We start from the raw sequence: 12,500 nt of genomic DNA on the forward strand, positions 1-12,500 counted from the left end.
TTAAATCACTTTTACAACTACAGCAAGCACAAGTGTGACAACACCATTTTCTACTCTAGGTGAGAGACAATTCAGCTTATGATCTCCTTAATAGCTAAAAAAAAAAAAAATACCATAAGGCATTCGTGAATATTCAATATATTTGGCATAGCAACTAAATAGGGTGTTTTTATGAAGGTAAACGGATGATATTACTATTAATAACAGTAAAGTAAAAAGTGAGTACCTTAGTTCTACACGTTTCTTCACAAAAATTGGAGAAAAGATTCTCACTTCTTTGAATTTTATGTACAAATGTCTCGAATAAACGTAATCTATAATGCCAATCTATAGTAAATATTCAGTTAAGATACTTATCCACTAAGGATATCAAAGCCAAACAACTCAAAGACTACATTATATACTCCAATGCAACCTTTTGATGTGTGTGATGGCGCTATTAATAATTCAAACAACTACTATGTTGTTTTAATGTACAATCTGGAGGGTATACCACTCTTTCCGGTGAAAATCCTTTGCAAAGCGAACAAAATAAGGATTTTCAAAGTCTTCTTGACAAAGGCTCTAAAATGAAGACAAAGAATTTTCTACATCAATTCAAATCTATTCTAAGATACTTCTTAAATAAAAGTAGTCTATTTAAGAGTCAATAAATGATGACTTTCATTCCATAAGATTTTATTTTCTTGGGTCCTAAATATAATCTATTTGATATTCTCATCTGATATGAAATTTTAGGTCCCACATATAATCATTCTGATATTTTCACCTGTTATGAAACTAATACAACATATATATATACACAAAGACCATAGAAATGTTTACACGTGTAGACATGGTTTGCTCATCAAATGCCTTTTTGGTTTTAAAGAACAATATACCAATTACTACAACAGTTTACTAGTCTACTGTAAAGACAGACTAATGCTGCTGAAATGTATTGATCATTTGTAATGAATCATAAAGTATCTCTAGTATGTCTGATGAAAACTAATAAAAAACCCTTTCCCATACCAGAAGAAAGATTACAAGAAAAAGTTAGAGTTCTAAAGTAAAAAAAAAAAAGAGAATAATATTCCACTATTTTTACAGGCAAATTGGGAGGACATTGAATCAGTGACAATATATGTCCTCTGGTAATAACCTCCTAAAATTTGTTAGTGTTTAACATACAGTATTTAAAAAAATCTTTGATAAATAGCAAATTTATCAAGACTCAAAAGCACTTTATACACGCGCAAAAGTAAATGGTCAACACTAGCCTTTAATCTTTTAAAAAAATCGGTAAATAAGAATTTGTTTTCAGAATCAAGTGAATGTGAAAAATAACAGTAAAAAGGCAGTAGGATGGTAGAAAAAACATGTAAGTTCACAATAATAGAGCTGACTTGCAGCTTGCATTTCCCTCTTAATTGTGAATGTTGGTGAACTTCATTGGACTCAAAACTTCCTCCTCGTGTTTTATGGAAGTATCAACATTAGCAATAAAAAAAAAGCCTTTCATTACAAATGAATTAATAATCATAGAAAAATTCTACCTTTACAAAGTTTTACCTTGTAAATGGGAAGCATAATTTGAGTGGATACACTGGAACCATTAACAACAACTGAGTTTTACCTTTGGGGAGGACTTAAATTACTCATGTTTCTCTTCTTCCTAGTTCTTCCCTGTCTTTGGTGTACATAGTTTCCAAATCTCACATTAACTATAGATGAAGTGTCCTATATACTCCACTCGTGCTTATACAAATATCTTACTTTATACTCTGAAGAAGGTTGGACAATCCCCTGAATCTCTAGAGCCTTAGTTTACTATGGGGTTTTCTATTATAGTGACAAATTCCCTGTCAAACATTCAACAGCTCAGGCCATGAATTCGAAAATTTATTTAATGATTTCCTTTCTCCAAGCTTACTGAGGCCGGTGTCTGAAATGTAATTGAGACTTAAGGTGGCACTTGTTCCATGGTGTTAACAATCGTATGTATATTTAGACGAAACTTTCTGAAGGCAAAGCAAATACGAATAGGAAATGTTTTATATCTATAGTTACTCCCGTTACAACAAGATTCTTACCAACTTAGTTGTCCATATAGTTGAATAATTCATCTATTATTTTATCAAATGAAATTTTAGCAGAAATCTGAGATGCAAATTGGAGGTAGAACAACACGCACACACTTTTTTGGGCTGTCTTCTACCATTACTAACGCCTTAACATAAGTAAACAGAGACAAAGATCCATGCTTTTGGTTGTGATGTAAAAATCACCCTCCATCTCAGAACTGATAAGGAACAATGTAATTTTTGGAGACTTTTTTATACTCTATATACATAAATATAAACAGATATTCCTACTATAAAGAATAGAGGTAATGCTTTTTTCAGTTTCTTATGAATATGTCTGCATTGATTTTCTTTAAAACATTTTGGGAAGGTTAGAAAAAAATAAATGCTTATGATTAAACCAACTATTGCATTAGGCCGTGGTGCATAAATGTATATGCAGGAGGTAGTAAATTAGTTATAGTTAAGGCCTCTAGATAAATTTGGACTCTGAATTTACAACTACCATGATATTTAGAACATATTTAAAACCTACAAGGCATGTACTCATAAAATTGTTCTGATATGATCTACTGTCTATATTTACCGGTATTTTGGGCTTCTCATATTCATTCAGATGAAAATATCAAATGTGGATCCACAAAACTTTATCACTGGTGTATAGTGATTAAATGGCTCAGATACCCGGAATCTTAGGAAAATAGATGAAGAGCTTAGCAACTACGTTATGTTAATGTAGGTGAAAATAGTAGCCATTATCTGTAATAGTAAGAAAATAAATAAAAAAATTCTTTGTCTTCTCACAACATAACAAGTCGTTATAATTTGCTACATAACCAAAAATTACAAGTTAAACTCTAGTAATCATGAAAGGCAGGCAAAATAGAGGTGTTCCCCAAAACATGTCCTAAATTAACCCATTATTATAAGATGAAAAGCCTGCCGTCACAATGCAGAGTAAGATATTGAGTCTGGTTCACTGAACTTAGGGGTACAAGACCCTGGTAAAAGGCAACTACATTAAGAGCACTTCTAGCTATGCCATTCTAAATCAATCATATATTAAAGTCAAAGTTATTCTTTGCAGTCTAAAGTAAAGTGAATCAGACCAATCCCCTCAAGTGAGATTTTGTTTGATTATTTTAAAATATTTCATCCCGCATCTGGTGAGTCAGTGGATCTATTTTCCAAAAAGAACAGCTGAAGAAGATCAGTGTTATTTTGGAAAATCAGTTGTGTGCACAGATCATGATAAATTCTTCCAAAATTAAATTACATAGACCTCACTATGAGATCTGCTATGGATACAAAGTGAGCCCTTTTGGCACATAGTAATAAAGAATAGATAAATTCTATATATTTTTAAGTTTTTACACATATTATCATAAGTCAAATTTTATCAAAAATAATATCACCATAGCAGAGGATGCTATGCAAATTTTCTTTTGGGGAAAAATATGAAGATGGAATAGCCTACTGGGTGGAGTCCACACTGAAGGCAGAATAACTAATCTACGACATTGGCACAATGCCCAATGAATACAATTGGCAGCACCCACGAATACTTCTAGACCAAGACAAGAAATAATGGATGATAACTATATCCTATTAATATATTAGTATTTGGTCTTTCTCCTGTCATATCTAATAGTGGAGCAGATAACATAATATTTTCAGGATAATCTCTCATTTCTGGAAATAAGCACCAAAATTGGTACATATACTGCTAGGGGATCACTCTTTTGATAATACCCTTTACCTCTAAAAAATAAAAATGATGGTCATTTTTCAAAATGGACACCATTGAATATACAGAAATGTGCATTTTGCAGTTAAACAGCAAAGACTTGTTTTAGTTGAATGATCTTGGTGACAAACCATACATTTCCCCCATTGAGAATCCAAATTTCAAAACATGTACTTACTCATTCGCTTCTGTGTACCAACAGAGAGGATGTCAATACTCAACCAGGGCGCAATGGATATTAACGCTGTTGCGAACCTCAGCATGGAATTCAGTATCAGCTGAATAATTATTTAGTGTACCTAAATGATTAGTTTCTTATCCTAAACAGTCTTTCATCAGTTAGCCACTGTAGATGACATGCAGTTTAACATAGATATTTAGATAGACAGCAATGCCTAGATTGACAATGCACACCAGCACTGGGGAGCCAAGCATAGGGTAATGGTGCTTTACATTGCTTTTAATGTAGTTACCTGAATGGTGTACAGATGGCACAGGACCTAGAAAATACTGCGTGAATGATTGGGCTAGGTGCAGGTCATGAAGCTAGTTGTATCCCGAAATTTTTGTGCATGATTGTGATTAAGGTATCAAAAGGAAAAACCCTCGGCTTTGATTCACTAAAGACAGATAATCATCATACTTCCAGATCTTGAATACCATTTACCTAGATAGTAAACACAGATCCAGGGTTGTCTAAATTCTGGACTGATTAGAGCAAGTGTTGTCTTTGTAAGAAGACGAAGAGTGAAGAGCTCAAGTCACCACATGCACAACAATCACAAGGAACATGATGGATACACTAAAATTGTGACTAAGATGTCCCTCTGTCACACAATTAGTGAGATTCTTTTTGTTCTGGATCTAGCCAAATTTGATGATGGTGGTGGCATTGAATAAATTCTGATGAGGAACAAAAGTGTAGTATCATCAAATAGATATACTTATGTTTAAAAACCCGAAGCTGAAGAAAGTCAGAAAAGAAGAGAAGAGCGTGGTCACCAATTAGAAAGCCAGACTTAGCTATGCAGAACCATCCTTGATGGCAAACTGTTTTTCATATGTGACAAAAAAGCCCATCCTCTGAACTAATGATGATGAACTTCAATAGCAGACTTCACGAATGTGCTGAAACTTTAAATGACAGAAAACTTATTGTAAGACTTAGTGGTGGAGATGCTAGTACACAGGAACTCAAAAATATTGTTTTGCATGCTTGACAGACCTGTACCTCACTGCCACAATGAGACTGAAGCAGGAACATGTACCTGAAGAGGATGCTCACCCACAAGTATTCTCAGAGCTATCCATATATCTAGTGGAGACCACCAGATCTGGCGAGGGACCTGCAGTCTCTCAACTTGTAGCTATAGTAAAATTGTAAGCCTAGTGCCTGGGAGCTGATGTACCTGTTGTTAACGGCACATGACTTCCGGAAAAACTGCTGTCACAAATACTTGATTTGGAAGCTCCCAAGCAGGGAAGGGATGTAGGCTGGCCTGGGCACCAGCCACCTGTTGATATACTACTGCTGGAGATTCCCTATTGGGTTCTTTGACTTGTCAAACAGTACTACATTGCAACCCTCTCTCTGGTTGCGACTCATTTTTCCTTTGCTTACATATACACTCAATAGTATGGCTTATTTAGTCCACATTATTCTCTGTCCTGATACACCTGATGACACTAAAATTACCAAACCAGTCTTGTTTGCTCAAGTGGTTAACTTCTGCACTGGAATTGTACAGTGGCTACTTTCCACTTGGTAAGGGTAGAAGAGACATTTTAGCTATGTTAAGCATGTCTTGTAGTAGAAGGGACACTCCAAAATCAAACAATTGTTCTCTAGTCCTTGATAGTGCCATAGCCTTTGTGCTGTGGTTTTCCACTGCCTTTTGGTAGAGTTCCTTTGATTGAGGGTACACTCATGCACACTTTTCTATCATATTTCTCTCCCTCTTCTTTTTTTTCTTTTTAAGTTCTTTTAGTATATATATATGAAAGAATTATTTTAATAATTATAGCATCCTGTTTTCCCATCTTGGGTTGTAGCTTACCTTTCGCTGATAATAATAATAATAATCATCATCATCATCATCATCATTATCATCATCATCCTCATCTCCTACGCCTATTGACACAAAAGGCCTTGGTTACATTTCTCCAGTTGTCTCTATCTTGAACTTTTAAATCAATACTTCTCCAGTCATCATCTCCTACTTCACGGTTCATAGACCTCAGCCATGTAGGCCTGGGTCTTCCACTTCTTTTAGTGCCTTTTGGAGCCAAGTTGAAAGTTTGGTGAGCAAATCTCTCTTGGGAAGTGCGAAGAGCATGATCAAACCATTTCCATCTACCCCTCACCATGATCTCATCCACATAAGGCACTCGACTAATCACTCTTGTTGTGTCATTTCTAATCCTGTCCTGCCATATTTAAGAAGAATTCCATAATAATGTAAGAGCTTCAGAAAGGCATGGTCTGTGTCTAGTAGTTTATGAAGGGACCTTCTATGAACCATTCAAGAAGAACAGGGTTGACCTTTTTAAATAGGTACTAGGGTCTGTTGACTCTCCAAAGCAGAATGCACTGAAGGCAGACTGTCAACTGTTCTCCAAGTTATTCATATCTTGCCAAAGCAAAGAGTGTGACTTGAAGGAGTTCTTCCGTAATGAGAACCAGTCACATCCTGAAGGCCAGTGATGGTGGAATGCTCCACACCTGTCAGAAATCTCATCTCATTACCCTCCTTGAGAGCCAAGTTACTACCCCTGAAGCAGAGCCAGAAGCCGGCACCATCAATTATTGATGGTGCAGCATTGGTGAACAGTATGCCCCCATGGAGTTCAGACATTTAAAAAGTACATTGCCCAATACCCTTCCAACAATACAAGCATACTCTACCAAGTACAAGAGAAAAGGCATTGATTTTGATGAATAAAAGTCATCTAGTCTGAATGCTGAGACTAGATCAAAGTGAGGATGCAGTGTGAGATGTAGGGTGATAGGGTGGGTAAAATTACCTCAAATTGGTGAAAATTCCTGAGAGAAAATTACAACAAAACCAAGCTGTTCAAATTTCTGGCTGATAAAATCACATGTGTGGTCACACCAAATGTGGGCATTGTAACTGACGAAGAAGATGCTGTCAATAGTCATACCATCAATCTGGCTTGAATGGTACTTTCCAGTCATGAAAAAGCTGATACGTGGACCTTTGTGCATGCCAAGCATGTAGCAGAAGCAAGAAACAAAGTCATCATGGTCAAAGCCAGTGACACAAATGTTGTCGCATTGCAGTCAGTGTTCTGCAGACACTCCAGGAGCTAAGTTTGGAGCAGTTGCTTTGGCCAAGGACAGAACCTGAGATGGGTTCCAGTACATGACTTTTGTTGTACTTATGCAGAAAAGAGCAAAGGGATGTTCTTCTTCCATGCCTTCTCTGGCTGCGATGTCATTCCAACATTCTGTGTCAAAAGCAAAAAGAGTGCTTGGCAAACATAGGATTTTATGATGATGTTCCCGCTGTGTTCAGCAAACCCAGCTAGTAGGCTACCCACCGTTTGTGAATGAAGAAGACCTGAAGACCTTGGAGAGGTTTGTAGTCACGATGAAGAACAGATCCAGTACAGCTGAAGGTGTGTATTATGCGAGGTTGGCCTTGCTTACTCAGAAGCAGAGGCCTTACGACACCATTCCTCCACACGTGTACCGCTGAAGCACCATGTGAAGCGTGCTGCCTACCAAGCAGACTGCATCTGGAGTCAGTCAACAGTATGACAACCAGAAACGTAGACTGTGTAGTGTGCTTGAACCAAGAAAGGAGATATATGGCAGATCGTTTGGACAAAGCTCACACACAGTACAGAGTTGCTGGTAGCTGACCAAGTGTGAATGCAAGTCCAAATGCTGTGGTTGAATAAAATACTATATACTGCTTTAGTTTGACTGCACGGCATTGTGCCGCAGCAGATGCAACATTAAGAAGTGTTGCAGGTATACTCGTTCAGACAGCAAGACAATATGTGGCAGACAAGTGTAGGCTTACTGCCTACATGTACAACCAATATATCGGACTGATACTGCCTATGATATGGGCACTTTCTACTCTAATTGTGATTCTGAACTGATAATATGGTACAAGGAAGGTAATTAGTAGGTATACAGTTCGAAATTCGGATTCTATATAGTGAAAAATTTTAAATTAGACACCAAGATCATTCAAGTAGGACACCTTTTTGCAGTTTTATTGTGAAGTACACCACTTCTGTATATTCAATTGCATCTACTTTGAAAACAATGGACGCCATCTTGAATTTTTTGGTGGCGAACGGTTTTATCAAAAGAATAATCATCAAGGAATATGTGTGCCAAATTTGGTGCTTGTTTCAGGAAATGAAAGAAAGTTACAGTTATCTGCTCCATTATAAAAGCATTGGTTGATATTTTCTTTCTATCCATTTTTGAAGTTACCTTGTTTTAAGACTTCTCAAGTGTTCCTCATTAATTGTGTTACTTGAAGTTTGTATTTCACAAATTTTTGATAAAATTTATGGAATAATTTCCGCAATTAATTTTCTCGTTATAATTTGTCGGTTAAATAGAAATAAATATATTTACTATAGGCTGTTTAATGTCATGAAAAGTATTATTCAAATAACTATGCTGTATGCTAGTACCTAGTATTTAATACAATAGTTACCATATTACAAAAGTCACACGATAATCAAGTTAGTACTCGAAGTGACGTCTATAATCTTTACCTACTTTGATCTGGATAAAAGGTAAAGCAAAAATAATCGGTTGCTTTACACATCAAAGACAAAAGAAAAGTTCAATTTAGGGAATTTATCAGTGGTATATATAGAAATTCAATCACCTACATTTTAACACCTAAAATTGACAAGATATCGTAAGTAGCAGATAAAAATATAATAGACCAACCAATGCATTTCCATACCATGACATCCCTTCGAATAGACCAAAAACATTAAAAGTAAATCAACATTCTAACAATGATTTCCATGAAATAAGATACATTAATAAATTCTTCAATTTCCTTGTTATCAAGCCACAAATCTTTCTTGGCAACATACTTTTCTTTATTCTTGAGTGCTCACCTATGCTCACCTGTGTGTGGATACTTTTAGCCTATATGGAGAGTTTTGAGATCGGGCATAAATCTATCGATATTTACATTAAATTTACATTAATAACGCAGGTAAGCTCATACAATCGCTATATATACTTTCAAATAATTTTTAAAATATTTAATTGTTTTTAGAAAAAACGCCTCAATACTCTTCAGTAACAGTTATTTTCAGAGCAAAGCTATTTCATAATGAGAACATCCCTCGAACAGATTCCAAAATGCATCATATCTAAGCAACCAACTTCTCCAAGCTCCATTACAGGACAAAAAGCTTTACATATTCTAAAATCTGTATACAATGAAAAGATATCAATTTACCTGAAAGAAAATATTCAGCCACTGACTTGGAAACTATCTACAAAACTTTCTTTCATTATAAACATAAAAGGATAGTATATGAGAACAGGATTGTTCAATTCTGACCAAGGCTCCAAAATAATAATTTCAGAATTCAGGAAATTTTAGCAATTCCTCACTTGTAATGTACAACCCACAGTTATCAATGTATGAGGCATCGTTTAAAAAAAGAAAAAGTAAAAAATACTGATAAACAGAACTTCGGACACTAATTTTCGGAAATTGGGCACAAATCTCACGCTCGGATAGCTGGAACGATATTCTTCGACTTTAGTCCTATTGAAAATATTTGCCGTTTGTGTATGACAGATAATTATGAAATTCAGGAGATAAGTCATTCTTTTTGATAGCTGATTTGAAAAATCCTGTTTCCAAAAATACTCAGGAAAATTTTCTTAACAAGATGCAGTCTTGACCAGAAACACTGGAAAGAGTTTTCATGAGCGCAAGCAGTTTTCCTTGAATTAAATGCAAAGTTTTTACAAAAGCATACAATGTTTTGAATAGTATCCACACACAGAACATGAGGTGCAATGCTGTTGGTATAAATCTCCATCCTCAAAAACTGTATATTGTTTACCACACGAAACACCCATCATTTCAGCACACGCAGTATATGGTAGATAATACAGTAGTTACAGAAGTAGCAGTAGTTTAGAGGAGATAGGGGTCTAAGATCACCTGTTCGTATGAGTAAAAATGAAGAAAGAGGTGTATTTTGGAATGGGCTGAAGTTTAGTAGCACTGCTTTCGTTTTGGGGAGATCTTCGGCCTTGAACCATTTCCCCAGCCTCACCCTCAATGTCTTCGTACTCCCCTTCTAGAAAAAGAACGACGAAAATGCGACCTTTAAGGATTAATTCAGACAGCAGAAGCCTGTACATGGTACACAAGAAGATGGAACTTGGATTGTTCCTTAAAGGTGACAGGTCAAACCCCATCACCAAACACGACGGCGAACCTCGCTTTCTAAGCTACGACAGTCAGAGTTATTCCTTGAGGGGGTATTCCAAAATTTTTCCCAACATTATTATCTTAACTGGATTAATACAAAAACCACCAGAGAAAATATGAGAAATACCACCTCAAAAAATGGTCTGACTTTCATTAGCAACGCCCATTGCTTAGAGGATAATGTTGAGAGTGATGAATTTATGCTTGGGTGTATGTGCCCAGTGCCTGCAGCACGCAAACATACCTGTTGGTGTGTGAGAAAATAAAAAAGCTGGAGAACGGGGGCAATGGCTTGATTTTCCTGGCAGTACTATCTTGTGATACACGGCGGGGACGCGCTCCTACAGGACGATCATCACCATCCTCCTCTCCTTCTTCGTCTGTAACACATCAGCAGCCAAGGAGGTAAGGACAGGTATAGGAAGTACCCTAACCACGATTAGCTAGGGGGAACTGCCAACGTTATTGGTTAGCCAGGGAAAAAATAGGGAGACGAAGGGATGATCAAGGAATATACTGTAGGTTATGAGGAAGGATTGTCAGAAATGTGATAGGGAATACGTTGATATAGAGAACATATAATGAAAAGAATAAATCGAAGAATCCTTCATAAAAAATAAAGCAGAATAGGAGAGCTAGTATATATTAATTTCCTGGTTATGATGATAAGTTTGTTATACAGAAAAGTGAAATAAAGAGTATTTTAAAGATAATTCGATAGAAATGTAAACAGGCAGAAGAAAGAGAGTAAAAAACATATGGGTGCTGTTATATAGATTTATGACTTTGAGTTATTACAGGTTGAGAATATGAGTAACTCTGAACAAGACAGATATTATGGTAACGTTTTTTATTTTCTAACTATACAAAATTAGATAAACTTTATCTTTACATAACATTAGTAATTTTAAACGCATTCTAAAGGTCATCTAAAAGTAATGATGATAATTACACTGTCAAGTGAAGATCTTGCGGGGTTCTCAAACAGAAACAACGGTTTATAAAGCTGAAAAAGGCGAGATCCAAACAAGGACAAGATTATAAAACTTGTTTCGTCATTTCTCTCGGAAAGCGTTATCTGCCCTCTACGTGCATAATTTTAGATAGATGTAATTTGAAGTACTGCCAAACAAGTAACGTATACACAAGTCTTGAAATGACTAAATAAGTAGAGCACAATTTCAGCGATTCGAGAGAGATGACTTGTAAGTACCAGAGACATTTATATTTTTATGAATGATTACAAAGCAATATACCTCTGAAAACATTATTATTATTAAAAAAAATCCTTGGATTCTGAGCCTCATAGAAAAGTACGCAATTCATATCCGAGGCTTCATTAAATATGCTGAAAAAATACCCATTTCCGTGGTAAAGGGTTTTAGTATTGGTCTGTGGTGTAATAAATCGTAGATAAAAATAAAGTTCACCGGAGTGATTTTATGAGCTTGTATAAAAATAAGGGAAACCCTAATGTTATTTCAAGTCTCAACGACTGCAAGAACACCGAAATGTTTTATGGCTAGTTACAGCTGACTCACTAACTTCTTGATATAATGGTTTCATGATGTAGACGCTCTGAAAAATAGATTGCAATCGGTAGTCTTCAATTCTCCTGGGGTTATTATCATGTAATGAACAATCGAGGTCTATGTGTTTAGACAGGATTACCCAGTTTCTCAAAGAAATCATCGATGAATTAAGTACCTAGTCACAACTTATAATTTATTGCCATCTAGTTAACTAAGGACGTATGCCACCGACTTGATATACAAAATGCTCTCTTATATCAATAAAATTACATACATTGATAAAACTTTACTAATACAATGAAATGTTTCAACATCAATAATTTTGTAAGATTTTGCGAAATCACTATTGGTAAATTTTGGACATTGTGAAAAGGCTTGCAGTATACTCAATTACAAAAGAAAGCAGGTTGAAAAATCGAAAATTGTGACCAGAAAGGGAATTCTTGCAGCAAATGTTAAGAAAATCGTATATTTCTGTCATAAAAGAACAATTCGGGTATTACATATGATCCTTTCTATAAAGCGCCATAGATGAGAAATTATATACATTCGGTCAGAAAAGCTTAACTAGTTGAAGAGCCAAGGAAAAAAGATAAAATGCCACTAAGATCACCCGAGCAGGGAGTAGAAAATAAGGGTTAAACTCTAGGAAATATTGACCGATAAAAATAATAGCCATGAGAAGCAAACT

General features: G+C 35.7%; 1 protein-coding gene across 8 annotated transcripts in view; it reads right to left on the reverse strand.

The window, feature by feature from the left end:
• The window catches only part of LOC137645738 (muscle calcium channel subunit alpha-1-like), a 1,524,573-nt gene that overhangs the window by 172,643 nt on the left and 1,339,430 nt on the right, over positions 1–12,500 (reverse strand). For 7 of the 8 annotated variants that reach the window (XM_068378633.1, XM_068378634.1, XM_068378628.1 and 4 more), the window contains one exon: positions 10,005–10,143. In XM_068378633.1, the coding sequence (XP_068234734.1) occupies positions 10,005–10,143 (139 nt within the window). Of the gene's footprint in view, positions 1–10,004; positions 10,144–10,521; positions 10,658–12,500 lie in introns of all 8 variants that reach the window. The other variant, XM_068378636.1, reaches the window with a different exon arrangement.

The sequence above is a fragment of the Palaemon carinicauda genome, chromosome 8 (genome assembly GCF_036898095.1).
Source record: "Palaemon carinicauda isolate YSFRI2023 chromosome 8, ASM3689809v2, whole genome shotgun sequence".
NCBI lineage: Eukaryota > Metazoa > Arthropoda > Malacostraca > Decapoda > Palaemonidae > Palaemon > Palaemon carinicauda.